This window comes from Geotrypetes seraphini, chromosome 3 (genome assembly GCF_902459505.1).
Source record: "Geotrypetes seraphini chromosome 3, aGeoSer1.1, whole genome shotgun sequence".
Classification (NCBI taxonomy): Eukaryota; Metazoa; Chordata; class Amphibia; order Gymnophiona; family Dermophiidae; genus Geotrypetes; species Geotrypetes seraphini.
This window is the reverse complement of record NC_047086.1, coordinates 116,550,865-116,570,994: the sequence shown is the minus strand read 5'-3', so window position 1 is coordinate 116,570,994 and position 20,130 is coordinate 116,550,865. Positions and strand designations below refer to the sequence as shown.

General features: G+C 42.1%; 1 protein-coding gene across 4 annotated transcripts in view; it reads left to right on the top strand.

Annotated features, from left to right (window-relative positions):
- The window catches only part of MMUT (methylmalonyl-CoA mutase), a 90,094-nt gene extending 69,964 nt beyond the window's left edge, over positions 1 to 20,130 (top strand). For all 4 annotated transcript variants that reach the window (XM_033935892.1, XM_033935890.1, XM_033935891.1 and 1 more), the window contains exons 11-13: positions 16,590 to 16,737; positions 17,120 to 17,287; positions 19,689 to 20,130. In XM_033935892.1, the coding sequence (XP_033791783.1) occupies positions 16,590 to 16,737; positions 17,120 to 17,287; positions 19,689 to 19,817 (445 nt within the window). In that variant the 3' untranslated portion in view covers positions 19,818 to 20,130. The remainder of the gene's footprint in view (positions 1 to 16,589; positions 16,738 to 17,119; positions 17,288 to 19,688) is intronic.

Sequence of the window (20,130 nt, the reverse complement as noted above, 5' to 3'; positions counted from 1 at the left end):
CCAAATAAAATTGCGGATTTCTCTACCCAATCTCCTCAGTTCCCCTAAAGGAACCGATATAGGCAAAGTCTGAAACAGGAACAGCAATCTAGGAAGTACATTAATTTTGATAATCGCTATCCTGCCCCACCAGGACAGCCATAGGCCATTCCAGCGCTGTAAGTCAGCCCTTATACGTTGATAAATAGGCAAATAGTTTTTCTCATATATCCTCCCAAGATCCGAGGCCCAAATATTTGATCCCATGACTAGCCCATCTAAAGGGAAAAGTGCCCCGTAACCCATCCACCTCCCCCTGTGTCAAGGTCAGATTCAAGATTTCTGTTTTAGCCAAGTTTATTTTAAACCCAGAGATCTGTCCATAGGTGTCAAATAACTGTAATAGATGGGGTAAAGATATCTCAGGTTGTCCCACATATAGTAGAATATCATCCGCAAACATCGCTATTCGATGATCCACCCCTCCACTAACAAACCCAACCAGCGATAGATGATGTCTAATGGCCAAAGCAAGGGGTTCAAGGTACACTGCAAACAATAATGGAGAGAATGGGCATCCCTGCCGAGTTCCCCGAAAGATGGAAAAAAAGTCAGTATAAGATTGATTAATCCGCAAGCATGCCCTCGGCACAGCATAGAGAGCCCGAACCCAATCTCCAAACGGGCCCCCAAGTCCCATCCTATCCATGACATCCCATAAAAACTCTCAGATAACCCGATCTAATGCCTTCTCGGCATCAACCGAGATCAAAACCATCTTTTCCCGACCATTGCCCACTTCCCAAAGTAAATTAAGGGTTCTCCTAATATTATCGCTCACCTGTCGCCGTTGTATAAACCCCGCTTGGTCTTGATGGATCAGGGATGGCAATACCTTCCCCCAAGCGCTGGGCAAGAACCTTAGCCAAAATTTTTGCATCTAAATTCAGCAATGATATGGGCCTATAAGATCCACATAATAACGGATCTCTATCCGGTTTGGGCAATATAACCACCCCAGCCTCACCCATCGTAGGCGGCAGCTTACCGCCAGTGGTAATTCCATTAGCCACCCGGACCAAAAGAGGCCCCAAGTGTTCCGAGAACTGTTTATAATAACGACTAGTATACCCATCTAACTAAACTAAACCTTAAGTTTATATACCGCATCATCTCCACAGGAGTGGAGCTCGACATGGTTTACAAAGCTAAAAATATAGGAAGAGAGAGGGGAAAGATTTACAAGGGGATATATAAAGAGGGGATGAAACAGAGGAAGAGATGTTATATGTTAGAGAAAAGCCAGGTTTTCAGTTGTTTTCGGAATAGTTGGAGGGAGCCCAGGATCCGCAGCGGGATAGTGACCCTGGGGATTTACCATTCTTCAACCTCCCGATCACCCCCAAGATCTCAGAGAGTTGTATCGGTTCCCTTAAATACTCCTGGTCCGACTCTGCCAGCTTAGGTATCTGCAATGAGTCCAGAAATCCAGTCTGCGCTCCAGCATCTAGTGGCCCCGGGTGTCCATAAAGCCCCGAGTAGAAGTCCTGGAACTTACGCTGGATAGCAGAGTCCGTGACATGTAGGTCCCCCCCTATATCTCCCTTAATACAAGTGATAGTATTTCGAGTTTGTTTAATACGAATATATCTAGCCAATTGAGCACTAGCCTTATTGCTATGCTCATAAATGTTAAGACGAAATCACTCACGCATTCGCTCTGTTTCCTCTACCTGAAGCTGGTATAATTCATCCCAGACTCTTTGCAGCTGGGCCAAAATCTGGGGATCTCTCGTATTCTGGTGGGTCAACTCCAGCTGGGACAGTCGGGTTCTCAACTGAAGAAAGACCCGGGCTCTCTGTTTTTTAAATCTAGCCCCCCACTTTATAAATTCTCCCCGGACTACCGCTTTCAGGGCATCCCACAAAATAGCGTCTGAAACCTCCCCAGTGTCATTCAACTCCAAATAATCTCTCATAGTATTTTCCACCGCAGAAACCACCTGAGGGGAACTCAGCAGGGATTCATTAAGCCTCCAATATGTACAACCCCCCGGATCTAACATGCCAGTGCAAGATAACCAAACCGGTGCATGATCCGAGACATGCATCGGTTCTATCTCCGCTGCTCGCAGCCCCCCTGCTTGGTTCCTATGAATCCATACTCCATCTATTCTAGTATAAGTGTTCTGTGCATGGGAGTAGAAAGTATATGATCTCTGAGCTCCATGAAGCAATCGCCAGCCATCTACGAGGCCAAGCGAACCCATCAGATCGCGAAATGCAGCAGCTGACTTTCTCAATGTTCTACGCCCTCCCCCTGAATGATCTACAGTAGGGTCCGGAGGGATGTTAAAGTCTCCTCCCAAATAGACCGCCTCTTGCGTAAAAGTATTCAGGGCCCCCCTCAAGTTCCGATAGTAAGCTTCTTGTCCCACGTTAGGACCATAAATATTGATAATAGTCAGGGGGCGACCTTGAAGCACACCTTTCACCGCTAAACACCTGCCCTCTCTATCCCTATAGACATGTTCCACCTGTAGTCCCAGACCCTTACGTGCCAGAATAGCCAATCCTCCTGCCCTTTTTGTAGCCCCCTCCCCCTGATGGGTCCAACTGGTCGTTGGAGCAAAGAAACATCCCTAGGTCTCAAGTGCGTCTCTTGCAGGAGACAAATGTCCCACTTCATACGATGGAGATCGTGGAAGACTATACTCCTTTTGCCCGGGCTATTAAGCCCATTTACGTTCCAGGAGCCTATGATCAATTCCGGATCTTTCCCTGAGGACCGCCCAGTACCCAAATTCCGTTGCCAGCTAGGCCCCTTACAAACAGACCCTCCCCTCCCCCTCCCCCTCCCCCCTCCAATTAGCTGATTCTCCAAGTTTCGAATCAGCCATGTTAAGAAAATGAGTCATACTGAAAAGGCTCATAAATAACACCTTGTGTTGCTTTACCTCCCCACTCAACCCCCCAGTTCCCCAGGCATACATATAAAACTCACACTCAAAAAAGCACTCCATCCAAACTTGTACAGACAAACAAACAACCTTATCTGTAGAAAGCAAGAGCACCTAACAAGTGGAATAGTTATTCCCTAGTAAACAATCAAACCATTTTCAGCCAGCAGAATAACAAAACACATTCAGTGGCAGTCCAAAGATACAGAAGTCAAATTTCCTTCCGGAGAACCGGATCAGGTAACTGAGGTGGAGGGTTGGCTAGCTGCTAGTAGGCTCTGAGAGACACCATCTCTGATCTCCAATGCTGGTCCCGATATAGCTCGATCAGGGGTGTCATGCGGCATCCGGCATCCCAGGTCTTTCAACGCCAACCACGCATCTGCCACGTTATCCACCTTCCGGTGAGCCCCATTGATGGTGAAATGCAATCCAAAGGGGAAGAGCCACCTGTAACGGTAGCCCTCAGCATACAGTATTTGGGTGACTTCCCGAAAGGATCTGCGTTTCTGGAGTGTTGCGAAGGCCAGATCTTGATATACCCCCACTTTCAACCCCTGCCATACGAAATCGGGACGATGACGTGCAGCCTGTAAAACTTTTTCCTTCAATTGAAAGTCACCAAAGCAGGCTACAATATCACGGTTGCCAGGACCCCTCGCCTGGCCCAGGCTTCTGTGAGCCCTCTGTAAGTCAATCACTAATGGTAGTGTCTGAGATTCATCAGCAAGTAGGGCTTTGCAAAAGTCTGACACCACTTCCCTGGCATCCTTGTAGCGATCCAAATCTGGCACTCCCTTAAAGCGTAAATTATTTCTCCTTGAGCGATTCTCCAGGACCTCAACCTGCTTTTTTAAATCATCCAGTTGCGCCACTGCTGTGTCCATAGCAGCGGATCGTTCCTCCGCCAAAACTTCCACGTGGCCCAAGCGCTCTTCAGCAACAAGAACTCTGCAGCTCAGGTCTCCCACTTCCGCCCAGATGTCTCCCAGCGCCGCCTTTACATCAGACCTCAGCCCCACCATTTCTGCCTTAAGTTCTTTAAACCACGACTTGATTTTCCCTTCCATAGGTCGATCATTCTGCAGAGAGCTGGTCTGGGATGACGCTGTCTGTAGTTGCGCGAGCGGCTCCGCCATCTTGAGCAGTGCCATCGGGGAGCCTGGAATGTGCGATCGAGTTTTCACACTCGTTGCGCCGGGAAATTGAAATTTCTCCAATTTCTTCCGGCTCGCCATACAATCTGCAAGCTCGGGCTCCAAAGAATAGCGCTCAATCCACCACGGGAAGCAAATATTAAATTTTCAACCGCGAGCCCCGACAGAGCTCTAAGTTTAAGCGGCCATATTCCGTGATGACATCACTTCCTCTCCGTCTCATATTCTTTTGTGAGATTGCTAGATAGGCGATGTTGCAGTAGTCAAGTTGACTCAGTATTGCACTAGGATTCTGAATGTTGACCTATCGAAGTATGATTTAATGGTTCTGAGTTTCCAGAGAGTAAGAAAACCCTTTCTGAATAGGGAATCCACTTGTTCCTTCATTGTTAGGCATTGGTCTAAAGTAACACCTAGTATCTTCATGGTGGGCTGAATAGGGTAGTTGAGTTTATTGATGCATAATGGGGTTTTATTGTCAACGGTGAGGGGTGAGGGGAGGCAACAAATAATTTTGTTTTTTCTGGGTTGAGTTTGAGCTTGAAGTCTGTCATCCATTGTTCCATCTCATTTATGGCATCGGATGCCTTGGGAATGGTTTCTGAGATAGAGTTGGCGAATGGGATGATGATCGTAAAGTCATCTGCGTAGCTGAATAGTTTTATTTCTAGTTGGGTTAGTTTCACACCTAATGACAACATGTAGATATTGAAAAGCAGTGGGGAAAGTGGTGACCCTTGTGACACTCCGGAAGAGTTGCTCCAGGTGTCGGAGTGATCGTTGCTAAAGCGTACCTGGTAAGAATGGGATATGAGGAAGCCACGAAACCAGTTCAGTACCTCAGCTCTGATACCAATGGCGTCTAAGCATTGCATCATTTTCTCATGGTCTACCAGGTCGAATGCAGAGCTCATGTCGAATTGCATGATCAGGGCGTTGAGGCCCTTGCTAAATAATAGGCGCAGATAGTCTAGGATGGCAGCAATTACTGTCTCTGTACTGAATAGGGATCTAAAGCCGGATTGAGTTTCATGCAGGAGGGAAAATTGATTAAGGTAATCCATTAGTTGGGTGTGGACTAGTCCTTCCATGATTTTTACAATGAATGGGATAGATGCTATTGGTCTGTAGTTGGTTATTAGCGTTGAGGATTCTTTTCTATTTTTTGGGATGGGGTTATTATTATGTGGCCGTTGTTAGTGAGGAAAGTCCCATTTTTTAGGTTGTGGGCTAGGTAGTGCAATAGTGATATTTTGAATTCTGGTGGTGCCGCTTTCATAATCTCCGGAGGGCACGTATCTAGGATGCAGTGAGATTTAGAGTATTTGTTGTATAGTTTGGTGTAGGTATTCCATTCTGGATCTAGAAAGGAACTCCAGATCATGTCTGTAGGTATTTCATTGTCGTATGAGTTAGCTATTTGGTAGTTGCTGGGGATGTTTGTTACATCGTTATTGCTTATACAATTATTTTTTAGGTTTTTGATTTTGGAATCAAAATATAGAGCTAGGTCATTTGCAGTGGGTAACTTCGTGTTGTGCACAGGTGTGGTGTGGCGGGTGGTGTCAAATAGGTTTGTGACTATGTTGAATAGCTCTTTTGTGTTGATTCCTTGTGAACCTTTGCAGGATAGGTTAATTTTGGTAGAGTAGAACGCTTTGCGTTTGTCTTTTATCAGTTGTTTGTAGGTTTTTATGTAGTGTCTCCATTTGTTGCGGTCTGTTAGTTCTCCTGTTTTGTTCCAAATTCTTTCAAGTCGCCTAGCTATTTGCTTCGTTTTTAGTAGTTCGGCGTCGAACCACTTGTTGTATTTATTTGCATTGCTTTTGCTTTTATGCATAGGGCGATTTTATCTAGGATGGATGTGCTGGTTGTATGCCAGTGGTCCCAGAAGTCTATTCCTTCCTCTATTACTGTCTGTGGTTCGTATTCTGACCAGTATTCTTCTGGGTTAATATAACCTCTTGTTTGATGTTCTTTTTTTATCATCAGACGTGTTTTGGATTTTCGGTGTGACCAGATCAGCTTAAAATAATAGGTGAAGTGGTCGGCCCAGATGTCGTGATGCCAGGTGCCTTCAGTCAGAGAGATGATTGGGTCAAGGTTTTCCTTTGTGGACATGGCAACCAGGTCTAAATGATGGCCTTTTTCATGAGTTTGTGTGGGTACGGTGATGTCGTAGTTGAGTAGAGTTAGGAAGTTTTTAAGCTCTATTGTATCTGTGTTGTTCTCTTCGTCTAGGTGTAAATTTATGTCCCCTGTGATGATGTTGTAGTTGGGGCTAATAGAATTGTGCAGGACGAATTCGCAGAAGTCTTCTTTGGCTTTGGGACAGCTTTTAGGCGGGATGTAGAATAGTATGCTGGATAAGGATTCTTCTAGCTGGGTATTATTGATTTTACAGGCTAGGATTTCTAAGTTGTCGGTCATTTTAGAATCCAGAAGTTCGAACTCGAATCCTTTAAGGATTATGGCTAATCCTCCTCCTTTTTTGCCTGTGCGATTTAACATAAGGATTTTGAAATTGTTTGGTAGAAGATCAGATATAATAGGATCATCTTCAGACAGTAACCAAGTTTCAGTTAGAAAGAGGCAGGCTATTTGTTTGCTGGTGATCCAGTCGTTTATGAGGAATGCCTTATTTCTAACAGATCTGGTATTAAGATATGCACATGGGATGGAGGTGGTTGCAGTAATTACTGTTGAGGTAGTGGTTTTGATGGTTTTTATTTCCCTTGTTCTTTTTTTAAGGGTACGGTGGTGTCGTTTATTGTTTGAGATAACATTAATATGATTTATAGTGTCTTCTTGCAGGTTGGTGATGTGGGGGAAGGATAGAATTGGGTAGTGGATGGATTGTAATTGAGGGTAGAGAGAGTGAACGTCTTTTATGTTACCGCTTATTAGATAGATCAATAGGATTAGTAGGAGATTCATGATTGGGAGGAAGATTGAGTATTCCTGATGTCCTAAAGCAGGGGAAGTTTTTGTTTCCCTAGAATTCTTGATTTGTGATTATGTGGTTGATATAGGGGTGCAATTCTGGTTTAAATTGGGTGGCAGATTGTCGGGTTTTGGTTTTTTTTTAAATTGTGACCTGGGAGGAGAGAGTGCTCAAGGAGTCCTGGCTAGCTGATCCATGTGGGATTAGTTATAAGGAGGTCAGGTAAAAGCAACTAATAATTGCCCATGTTTCTAATAGTTTTTCCTGCGATTGATTAATGTGTCACTTGTAGTTGACTCGTGCAATTGATCAGATGCAACTAATACATGCGATTAACTAACTAGTTGTTCATGCGTCTATTACATATGCGCTTATTAGTTATTTTAGCGTCTAATAATTATGCATGCGACTAATAGTTGTTTGTGCAGTTAACAGTTGTACATGTGACTCACAGTTATTCAAGCAATTTACAGTTGTTCATGAAATTATGTTCTTATGTTCAATTAACAGTTGTATATGTGATTAACAGTTGTACATGCAGTTAACAGTCTCTGATAGTTAAGAATGTGGGTAACAGTTATTCATGTGGTTAACAGATAGAGGGTATAGAAGATGAAACATAGAAACATAGAAGATGACAGCAGAAAAGGGCTACAGCCCATCAAGTCTGCCCACTCTGCTTACCCACCCCCTGTCTATGCCCTAATGACCCAATTTTCTTATCTTGACCCTCGTAGGTATCCCACATGGGTATCCCATTTATTCTTAAAGTCTGGCACACTGTCTGCCTCGATCACCTGCACTGGAAGCTTGTTCCAATGATCAACCACTCTCTCTGTGAAGAAATACTTTCTGGTGTCGCCATGAAATATACCGCCCCTGAGTTTGAGCGGGTGCCCTCTTGTGGCTGAGGGTCCCTTGAGAAAGAAAATATCATGTTCCACTTCGACACGTCCCGTGAGGTACTTAAATGTTTCGATCATGTCTCCCCCTCTCCCTACGTTCCTCGAGAGTGTAGAGCTGCAATTTGTTCAGTCTCTCTTCATACGAGAGACCCTTGAGCCCTGAGATCATCCTGGTGGCCTTCCGCTGAACCGATTCAATTCTGCGCACATCTTTACTGTAATGTGGCCTCCAGAATTGCACACAGTACTCCAGATGAGGTCTCACCATGGCCCTGTACAACGGCATTATGACTTCAGGTTTTCGGCTGACGAAACTTCTGTTGATACAACCCAATATCTGCCTTGCCTTAGATGAAGCCTTCTCCACTTGATTGGCAGTTTTCATGTCTGCACTGATGATTACTCCTAAATCTCGTTCTGCTGAAGTCCTAGTTAAAGTTTCTCCGTTCAAGAAGTGCGTCCTGCATGGATTTCCGCTTCTGAGGTGCATGACCTTACATTTCTTAGCATTGAAGCCTAGCTGCCAGGTTGAGGACCAACTTTCCAATGTAAGCAGGTCCTGCGCCATATAATTCTGTAAACTGCATTCACTTACTATAATCATGGGAGGGAAGTTTCATAGCGACTCCAGAAAGTACTTCTTCACTGAAAGAGTGGTAGATCAGTGGAACAGACTCCCACTGCAGGTGATTGAGGCCAGCAACGTGACGGATTTTAAAAGAAAATGGGATGCTCTCGTGGGATCTTTGAGGGAGTAAATTCAGAGGGGCGGATACTTGGCAGGGGCAGACTCGATGGGCTATGGCCCTTTTCTGCCACCATTTTCTATGTTTCTATGTTACTATATTACATAGTTTGGCGTCATCGGCGAATAGTGTTATTTTACCTTGAAGCCCTTGAGACAGATCCACTATGAATATGTTGAAAAGGAGTGGACCCAGGACCGAGCTCTGCGGCACTCCACTGGTCACCTCCGATGTTTTAGAGAGGGTACCATTAACCACCACCCTCTGAAGTCTGCCACTCAGCCAATCATTGACCCATGCAGTTAGTGTCTCTCCTAACCCCATCGATTCCATCTTGCTTAGCAGCCTGCGGTGTGGGACACTGTCAAAAGCTTTACTGAAGTCCAGGTACATGACGTCCAAAGATTCTCCAAAGTCCAACTTTCTTGTTACCCAGTCAAAGAAGCTGATGAGATTGGATTGGCAGGACCTACCCTTGGTGAATCCATGCTGACTGGGATCCCGAAGATTCCCTTCATTCAAGATTGTGTCCAATTTGCTTTTAATTAGGGTTTCAATGAGTTTGGACACTATTGATGTGAGACTCACTGGTCTATAATTCACAGCCTCTGCCCTGCAACCCTTTTTATGCAGAGGAACGACATTAGCTAATTTCCAGTCCAGGGGAACTTTCCCCTTACTTAGGTATGTGTATCTAATAATTATACTTGGTTGATAGGCGGTTTCTTTAGGATGGCCTAAATTCAAGCAACTAATAATGCGCATGTATATAGCAATTACTCATGCAGCTTAACAGTTAGGCTTGCCTCTGACAGTTAATTATGTCTCTAATAGTTATTTATGCTACTGGCGCTTAATTAAGCTCCTAACAGTTATAAATGTATGGAGAGCTAGCAATTATAACTTGGATATGGCTGGGCCTTAAAGAGGGAAACTTAGCTGACAGTTGGTTGTAGTTGAGGACGCTTTTTCAGGTCGCTTCACCAGGGCGCTTCACAAAGGCGCACGGCAAAGGCTCAAGCCGTGCGCCGTTGACGCGGCGGTCTATTCAGCAACCCCGCAGGTTCGGGGGAGGGGCAGCACGGTGCTCGCGTGCCTCTCTAGGGCTGGATCCCGATGAAAGGCTGATTTCAGCGGCAGTCTATTCAGCAACCCCGCTGGTTCGGGGGAGGGGCAGCGCGGTGCTCGCGTGCCTCTCTAGGGCTGAATCCCGATGAAAAAGGCTGGTTTCAGCAGCGGTCTATTCCCTAATAAGATAAAATTCTATGGAAAAATTGTTTATACAGGCAGCCTTTTACAGAAAGAAATGCAAAATATCTAGAATCACGAGAGGAATGTTTTCTGTTAATAAATTTAAAATGATCAAGAAGATGATCAGGTATCGGGCATCCTGCGCCTGAACCGGAAGCCTTCTCTATGATGTTGCAACGTCAGAGGGAAGGCTTCCAGATGAGGCACGGGACATGCAAGGTGCAATTAGTACTATTATGGGGGCGGGGTCTGGGGTGGAGATTGGGTAGAGATGGGCGGGGTCTGGCCCACGACTTAGCCCAGTGTTCTTCAATTGCCAGTCCACAGAATAATTATTTTATTTCTGCCGGTCCATAGGTGTAAAAAGGTTGAAAAACACTGGTCTGACTGGATCCAAGATGGCCGCGAGTGGTTGAACTCGGAGCGTCTCCTGAGCGTTCGATAGACTTACTTTACCTGTTCTGGTTATTCAGCTTGTTCTGAAGTTATCCTCATGCCTAAGAGGAGAGGGAGAAGTGCCGCCGGAGCCTCGTAGCGTTCTGTAATTCCTCCTCTCACAATTGAGCGCCTCTTGACGCGGCTTCAGAGGGAGCCGGCAACTTTGGGGAATCACCTGCAGGACTTGGCGGCACGGGGTGACGCCGCTAGAATCCAGGGGCTAGAGGTTACGCTGAGCCCGAAGTAAGAGATACTTTCCCCCCAACCGCAGCATATAAGCTCGCCGCAGGCACAAGACATGTCCATAGAGGCACTGCCGGTAGCCCAGGAGGCTGGTTCATCTTCGAGCGTTGTAATGGATCTATCAAAAGACTTTTTAAGTCTGGAGAAGGATACATCAAGGCTGGAACATCAAGGCAAAGGGAGATACAATAAGACTCGATTCCTACAAGTATGGCAGGTGAGACTCCCTTCTTTTTGGTTGAAAAACCCACTGAAATTACAATGGAGTCTCTCTGGGACTTAGTAGTCAGTCTGGGAAATTCATTGAATCCACAACTTAAGGCATTAGAAATGAAAATTGATAAGCAGGAACAAGAATTGATTCAAATGCAATCAGAATTGACTATAATTAAAGCTACCTCAGAAAAAAACAAAAATGAAATAGTAGGGGTCAAACAAGTACAAGAAACTATGATCAAATATGGTACAAATATCAGGATGAAACTGGAAATGATTGAAAATGGCCAACGAGCCAATAATTTGCGGTTCCTAAATTTCCCCAGGATATCTTCTATGTCTCCTAGGGAAATGTTAAAAAAATACTTCTTGGAGATTTTCTCAGTCTCAGAAGAATTAATTCCACCATTTACACAAGTATTTTACCTGCCTGATAGAAAATTGGATCAGCAATTGATCAACGGGGGAAAACAGGAATCAAAATTGGACATTACTACATTATTGGAAAGTTCAATGAAAGAATTAGTTAAACCTGCGACATTATTGGTAACAGTTGCATTGATGCCAGATAAGAACTGGATTATGAAGATGTTCTTCAAAAATAGAACTAAAGAGTTCCTGGGTCAGAAAGTACAAATTTTTTCTGATGTTACCAAAGAGACTCAAAAACGAAGAAAGCAGTTTTTGTTATTAAAACCAGGTGTAACTTCAGTGGGAGGAAAATTTTTCCTTAGATTTCCTTGCAAATGTATTGTTCATTATGGTTCTGACAAATATGTTTTCTTTGATCCGACACACCTAACCAAATTTGTGGCATTGAAACGTCTTGAGAAAGGTGAAAAAATGGAAATAACAACAGAAATACAAGATTAGCTCCCCACGATTTCATCCATTTAGATTTTCTTAAGTATAAGATTAATCTTATGATTTTTTTTTTTTTTCTTTATTTCACCCTATTGAAGTCTAGGATCCAATAATTGTGGACTAGAGATTGTCTTTATAAGAAGAAGATGTTATGTTATGATATTTAATATTTTCTATATTGTAATGTAATATGTTTTCCTTTTTTCTACTTATTTTAAAACAATCTTACTGTACAAGATGTTTATGCTTGGGAATAATGTATAAAATTATAAATAAAATATAAAAAAAAAGAAAAACACTGGTCTAATACTTATGTTCCATAGGACTTGAGCTAGCTAGCAAAGGTATGACGGACGTAATGGGTAATTTGGGTACCATGATGTCCCACCTACGGGCATTGCTTATACAAGGATAGCCTACCGCAACAGTGTCAGTAGATTTATGGCCGTAGTCTATGATGGGTTCCTCTGGGCAGTTGCTGGAGGAAAGGGAAACGGCAATTTGAGAAGTATAGGTGAGGCTAGATAAAAGGTAGATTTCTATATCTTTCCTGAAGTTTAGAAGGCTCTGAAGAGATCTGATATGAGAGGGTAGATTATTCCAAAGGTTTGGTAAAAAGTGGGAGTAGGATCTTTTCTGGGCATTTTGGAGCTGGGGAGTATGGTCTGGGGGTATTACTAATTAATCATGAACGGGTATAAACAGATATCCAACAAGAAAGATACAAAAATCAGCCTAAACAAATTGCTATACTGTACTTTTTTTTTTTAAATCAATAATGATAACCAGTGATACAATATGGAAATCTTCAAACAAAGAACACACTATTTAGCCATTAGCTTTGCAATAGTTTTCAAAATGACAGTATATACTAGTGCTGCCTGATTCACGATTTGAATCGGTTCACTGATTCACTTCAGGTGAATAGATTCGAATCGATTCAAAACAAAAAAAATCGGCTTCCCGATTCAGCTGACCCTCGCCCCCTAAAGCAGGAGTGGCAGGGCTGCTCTTGCTGGCCGGCCGCTGCCAAACCTGCTTTAGAAGGTGAGGGGGGAGGGTCAGTCAGGAAGTGCTGCTGTCTGGCTTCCCCCCCTGGCGTCCGGCTTCCTCCCCTCTGGCCTCCCCGCACCGTTTACTTTATAGGAGCAACCTGCAGACAAGATCGCGATGCTAGCGATTTTTGCAAACTGCTTCAGAGCTGTTTCCTCCACCGCGATCCTGCCTCTGACATCAGAGGAGGGGTGGGACCGCGGCGGAGAAAACAGCTCCGAAGCAGTTTTCAAAGATCGCTAGCACTGCGATCTTGTCTGCAGGCTGCTCCTCAAAGGTAAATGGTGCGGGAGGCCAGGGGGAACACACAGGCCTTCCGGGGAGGGGGGGGGGGTGAGCAGTCCTTCGGGGTGGGGTGTGTGACAGGCCTTCAGGGGGGACAAGCAGGCAGGCCTTCAGGGGTGGGATGCAGGCCTTTAAACGGGGGACAGGCTTTCAAGGGGGGGACACGCCTTCAAGGGTGGGATGCAGGCCTTTAAGGGGAGTACAGGCCTTTAAGGGGGGGCCTTTAAGGGGTAGTTGGGGAAAAGAAAGGGAGAGATGGTGGACCCTGGGGTGGTGGGGAAGGAGGGAGAGATGCTGGATGAAAAGGTATTTAAGAAAAGGTGGATCTGTGGAGGGAGACGAAAAAAAGGAAAGATGCCAGACCTCCAGAAGAGGGAAGGGAAACAGAAGGGGAGGACAGAGATGGCAGATGGATGGTTAGCATGGAGAAAGAAGAAAGAAGGAGACCCTGGCAAGCAAGTTATCAGAAGAGAACAGAGCCTGGGACCAACAAGATTTGAATAATGACCAGACAACAAAATGTAGAAAAAATAATTTTATTTTCTGTTTTGTGATTACAATATGTCAGATTTGAAACATGTATCCTGCCAGAGCTGGTGTTAGACCGCAAACGTGAGCTAGGATTTTGATGCTTAAATCTTTTATTGATTTTTCAATTTAAATTTCAAGTATTACACTTGTACAGAAAGCAATAATAGAATAGATATCAATTATACAATAAATATAATTCACAAATTAACAAATTTTACTATTTATGCTCAAGTCCTCAACTTAGGATCCAAGAGTCAAAGAAAATTGGCGAAAAATAGAAGAAATTAATAATAATACATAAGAAACTGAAAGCTATAGCACTGAAATGAGGTCATCAATAATCAAATTTAGGGTTCAAAGGTTGTTGAATTCAGACGAGACATTGCCACAAAGTTTGTCAATTGGGATGGTTCAAAAAACACATATTTGAGAGTACGGTAACACACAATACATTTACACGGATGTCTCAAATAAAAAGTCGCCCCCAAGGATAAAACCCCAGGTTTCAAAAGAAGAAATTCACGGCGGCGCCTTTGCGTCTCCCGTGCCAAGTCTGGAAACATTTGTATTTTGTGACCAAGGAAACTTTTCTGTCTATTTTTAAAGTAAAGTTTTAACAACCATGTTTTATCAATTGGCAAAGCTAAAGTAATAATCATAGTGGCTGATGATGTTAAGTCCTTCTCAGATGTCTCTAAGATTTGTGAAATATTTAAGGGTTCTCGGTCTGGAGATTTTACTTTTTGTTGTTGGTTTCGTTCTTTATCAGGCAAATAATAAACCCGTGAAAATGGTGGTAATGAATCTTCAGGTATTTCCAAAGTTTCCACTAAATATCTCTTAAGCATATCTCTGGGTGTTACCAGATCAAGTCTTGGAAAATTAATTAACCTTAAATTGTTACTACGTGAATTGTTCTCAAGCATTTCAATCTTCTTCCTTAGGTTAATATTATCTTTAACTAAAGTCTCTTGCAATTGTTTCGATGTTATAATTTCCTTTTCTATTTTCTGTATGGATGAGTTAGAGGTATTCATTTCTTTTCTTAAGTCCTTCAATTCTTTATTATGTTCCTTAATTTTCCCTTCGATTTGTTGAAAAGTAGGAGTTATATTTTTAACAAAACCAGCCATTAAGTCCCAAATGGAATCTAAAGTCACTTCAGCAGGTTTAATCAATACAATTGGAGTTTGTGTGAATGTGAAGTGCTCACCGTTCTGAAGATTTCCTTCGGGGCTTGTCTTCTGTCCTTCCCCCTCATATTGAGATGTTACTGCCCCAGATATCTCCATGGGGACCCTTGCAGTGAGAGCCCCAGCCTCCAAGCTCTCCAGAAGATCCTTCCTTGCCTCTGGAGAGGAGAAAACCTCAGAATCCGGGGTTTCTCCCCCCTGGGAGAGCTGGTAATCTGAGGCTGCGGGGGTGGTGCCCTAACATCGGGGCTTAGAGTAGTATCGGGCCCAGGAGTGTTCACCGTGGGTTCGCCTCCCTGTGTCCTCAGCAGGCCGCCGTCCGATGTTGCAGTGACCTCCTGCATGCGCCGCAGAAGATCTTGGATATTACTAAGAGCGGGGGCTCCAGGACGCCGCGAGGCAGAAGCGGCACTCCGGCCCCGTCTCTTAGGCATCGCGGTAAGCAAAGTACCGCTAGAATTGTTCAAAACCGACACTGTTCTGGGACGTGCAACTCAGCGCGTCCTGCTCTCAGTCGCCATCTTGGATCTCTCCCGTGAGCTAGGATTTAACAGAGAGGAAAAGTTTTTTTTGTTTGTTTATTTTGTTTACACCACAGCGTCAGTGTGGTTAGGAGAAGGCAAGGGGGGTGAAGAGGCTATAAAATAAACCCACCAGGATGTTTGAAAAAAAAAAAACACCCAATTGGGCAGGAAAATCGAATTGAATTTTTTTTCCTGAATCGGGCAGCACTAGTATATACATATTTTGACTTTGAAATTTGCCACAAGTATCTACTTTTTCTGATGGCAGGTGTTTGCAGGAAAAGTATGCACAAAATATTTGAAAACACAATCTACATGTGTGTTTTCCTACCCACCTTGAACACACCCTAGGGAATATCTTCTCTCAATGCTATTTTAAAATTTTATATGCCACCTTGGGTGAAGTTCACAATAAACAAAATGTGGCTATATATAAGTACATGGTGGAGCTACATTGAGAGAGACAAATTATAGAGAGCCAATTAACACAGGTAAAACACTTCTTACCTGCATAAATCACTTTCAAAAATGTTCTTGATATGCTTTCTGAATAATAACAGTATAATTGAGAAGAAATGACACAAACAAGAGAACAATAATAAAGCTTTTAGCTTTATTCTGAGGCAAAATAAAATGTAATTGGCATCCCAGGATCCACAATGAGTTTGAAAATGAGCTAAAAAATGAAATTTTAAATAGCACTTTCCATAATTAAAACATGTGTTGCCTTCCATTATGTTCTGCTTACATTTTTTTTTAACTACTGTAATTTCTTTCAGGAAACTAGAAATCTTGCACTGTTACTCATGGGATCTCTTTTCCTTCCAGCTTTGAAATTGCAGTCGCTATGGGGTGGATTCTGTAAATGGCACCATTATTGGCAGCCACCTTCTAAATGGCTGCTGATCATGTGTCAATCTCACAATGACGCCATTTACAGAATTGCAGTTTTCATGAAAGGTAGGCGCCGGAAATGTAGGCCAGGATTTTAAAGGCTTACATTTCCGGCACCTACCTTTGATGAGAATCACTTCAACAGAGGCTCCTTAGACCGCCTAAGGTTGTTTTTGACGTTAACCATACCTGCCTTGACCTTAGACATTCTAAGGCACCTCCATAAACATGATGAAGGCACTGTTTTTCTAGGCACCGGTATTAACCTACATTCATTTTTAAATGATGTTTAAAACCTTTTTAAATGGCTTTTAACAATTATATTAGGTGCCTAACTTAAGGAGCTGTTTATAGAATATGGGCCTATGTGGCTTAGATGTATTTTTACTTTATGTTTCATCTTCAGAGTAAAGAAGTTTATGGAGAGTGAAGGACGCAGACCTCGTCTTCTTGTTGCCAAAATGGGACAAGACGGTCATGACCGAGGAGCTAAAGTCATAGCTACTGGCTTTGCTGACCTCGGCTTTGATGTAGACATTGGCCCTCTTTTCCAGGTACCTTTTTATGAATAAAAAATATTAATACATTCCACAAATTTCATCAACAAGTTGTCCATATCTAACTTAGAATAGTTTTCTCAAGATAAATAAGATTAGACACAGCAAAAAAGTGCTTGATCAACACTATTATTTAGGTGTACTTTTCTGTCTCTTAGTGTAGGATTGCAATAACATGTTGCCCAGTAGATTGGTAGGTCATATGGGAGAAGGAAGGTGATTAGTCAATACATTATTAGATGGATAGACTTTAGATCTGTTTTTATATGATATGTATTTGTTTGTTTATTCTACTTATGTATATTTGATTGTAACTTGCTGTGAAACCTGGTGAGGAATACAAACTCCAATAAATACATTCCATTTTCTGTCCCCTCAGACACCTCGTGAAGTTGCCCAGCAAGCAGTGGATGCTGATGTACATTGTGTAGGTGTGAGCACTCTGGCTGCAGGTCATAAAACTCTTGTTCCTGAACTCTTGAAAGAGCTGTCTTCTCTTGGGCGTCCTGATATTCTTGTCATTTGTGGTGGAGTTATACCACCCCAGGTAATACATGTTTAAAGCAACTTTTACTGTCGGCATGAATACATTAACCTGCAATTCCAATAAGTTTTGGGACTCTGATTGTTGAGGGTATCCTGTGTATTTAAATCTCTGAAACAAACATTTTTGGGGTTGCCATTTTTTTACAGTCTGTTTCGTATTTAATAAACATGTTCAATAAAGCTTTTTGAGGGCTAAATAACAGTTGTGGCTAGTACTGCTGATTAGTGGTAAAGCCTCTTTTTGATTTGACATACAACTCAGAATCTACTTTAGCCAAGGATAAATCTACAGAAGCAAATCAGCGGACTTTCACAAGGCTTAGCACTGGCTCCAACTTTATTAAAATCATTTATCAACAATTTGCTCTCACGAGTTTATTTGATGCACCACTCCAGCTTTATCTGTTCACTGTCCATATAAGATATTGAAAATATGATAAAGTTGGCACCATTGTTTTCCACCTCTGTAATGCTTATGTCAGAAAAGAGCTTAACATCTGCATGGGTAGCCAAAGACTGAAGCATGAGTCTTGCCCAAAAAACCTAGGAGTGTGTCTAGACCAGGGGTAGGCAACTCCGGTCCTAGAGGGCCAGAATTCAGTCTGGTTTTCAGGATTTCTCCAATGAATATGCATTGAAAGCAGTGCATGCAAATAGATCTCATGCATATACATTGGGGAAATCCTGAAAACCAGACTGGATTCCGACCCTTGAGGACCGGAGTTGCTGAAAATTCATCTTCATTTAGGAGCTTAAAGTTATGCTTTGCTTATAAATTTAGGCCTGCAGAAAATCAGTGCTAAGCTTATAATTTTTTTCCCTGTACTACATTTTGAGTAAATGTTTAGACACAACCCTAGTAAATTTTCAGGGGTCAATTTAGGAGCATAACTCTCAAAAGCTAGAAGTGTAAAATCCAACTTTATTAAAACTTTCTAACCTGCTAATTATGGTAAAACTTTCTTGGCTGCTTAAGAACATAAGAATAGCCTTACTGGGTCAGACCAATGGTCCATCAAGCCTAGTAGCCCGTTATCATGGTGGCCAATCCAGGTGATTAGTACCTGACCAAAATCCAAGGAGTAGCAATATTCCATGCTATCGATCCAGGGCAAGCAGTGGCTTTTCCCCGTGTCTTTCTCAATAACAGACTATGGACTTTTCCTCCAGAAACTTGTTCAAACCTTTCTTAAAACCAGCTACGCCATGGTTCCCCCAAGTCCCTCCTTGAGGGCTGAATCCAGTCCGGTTTCCAGGATTTCCCCAATGAATATGCATTGAAAGCAGTGCATGCACATAGATCTCATGCATATTCAATGGGGAAATCCTGAAAACCCGACTGGATTCAGCCCTCAAGGAAGGACTTTGGGGACCCCTGAGCTATGCTATCCGCTCTTACCACAACCTCTGGCAATGCGTTCCAGAGCTTAACTATTCTCTGAGTGAAAAAAATTTCCTCCTACTGGTTTTAAAAGTATTTCCCTTTAACTTCATCGAATTTTAAGGGGGTGCCATCATAATTAGACTAGACAATAAGGGTAAACATTTGAAATAACATTCTTTTAAAAAGATAAAGATGGAGAAGGATAAAACATAAGGTTATGTGTATTTGTTTTCCAGTTTTCCCCAATCTACTGTTTAGCATCTTTAAATGTCATTACTAAGCATTTTCAAAAATAAATTTTAAGTTCTCTTTTAATTGGCCCAAATTAGTTTGTAATCTTAATATTTTTGGTAGAGAATGCAAAAGAGTAGAAAATGAAGAATTATGTATATGCTTATGAACTACTTCCTTATATGATGAAATCACTAATTGATTCTGATTTAAAGATCTAAGCTTCTGATGTGGTTCATATGGAATAAAATATTTTGATAAAGTGGTTATTTTGTCATCTAAATTTTAAATATTAAAAATATAATTTTATGTATGTTTCTTTGGGGTATCAGTAGCCAATGTGCTTGTTTCAGTAGAGGAGTAACATGATCATATTTCTTTGCATTATTTATTATTCTAATTGCTATATTTTGAATTCTGCAAATCTCTTTATGTGTTAGTCCTGCCAAGAGTGTAACAATAATCAATTTGCTGAATGATCAATGAATGAATGAATGAATATATTTAGAGCTGAATGAAAAATTAGTGATCAGATTGATCAAATTAATCTTAATTTAAAAAAAGAACATTGAACTCTATGTGTCACTTGGGCTTTAAACATAAAAAAATCTAATATTACTCCTAAAATCCTTTTAATACTTACTCCAATGTACATGTAAATCAGTTTTTTACACATGTAGTGGACTCATCCTTCTAAAATCATCTCCAAATAATCTATACATAATGCCTTTAGTGTTTATTCAAGTTTTGTTTAAATATTAATTTGTCAATCTGTTCTTGTTAACAGGACTATGATTTCCTGTTCAACTGTGGTGTTTCCAGCATATTTGGTCCAGGGACTCGGATTCCAAAAGCCGCAGTCCAGGTGGTTGATGATATTGAAAAATGCCTTGATAAGAAACAGCAATCAATCTGACATCATATCAAAAGTATATTTGTTTTAAAGCATCTCCTGATATATAATTTCCACTCACAGTACACATGAATAATAGATGGTCATGATTACAGATTCAGCTTCAATGATTTTGATCACTGTGTACTTTCTGAGAAAGTTAAGACTGCACAATTTCCTTGTGTATGGAGCTGTGTTGTATGTTTCGATATGTACAGTATATGTCTGTCAAGTCTGTGCCTGAAAAAATTAAAATCTATTAACATTCAAATTTTTAAAAAGTTGTCTGGAATTCTTTCATGACATTTGGTAAAATAAAGTGTATATTTAATTTTTA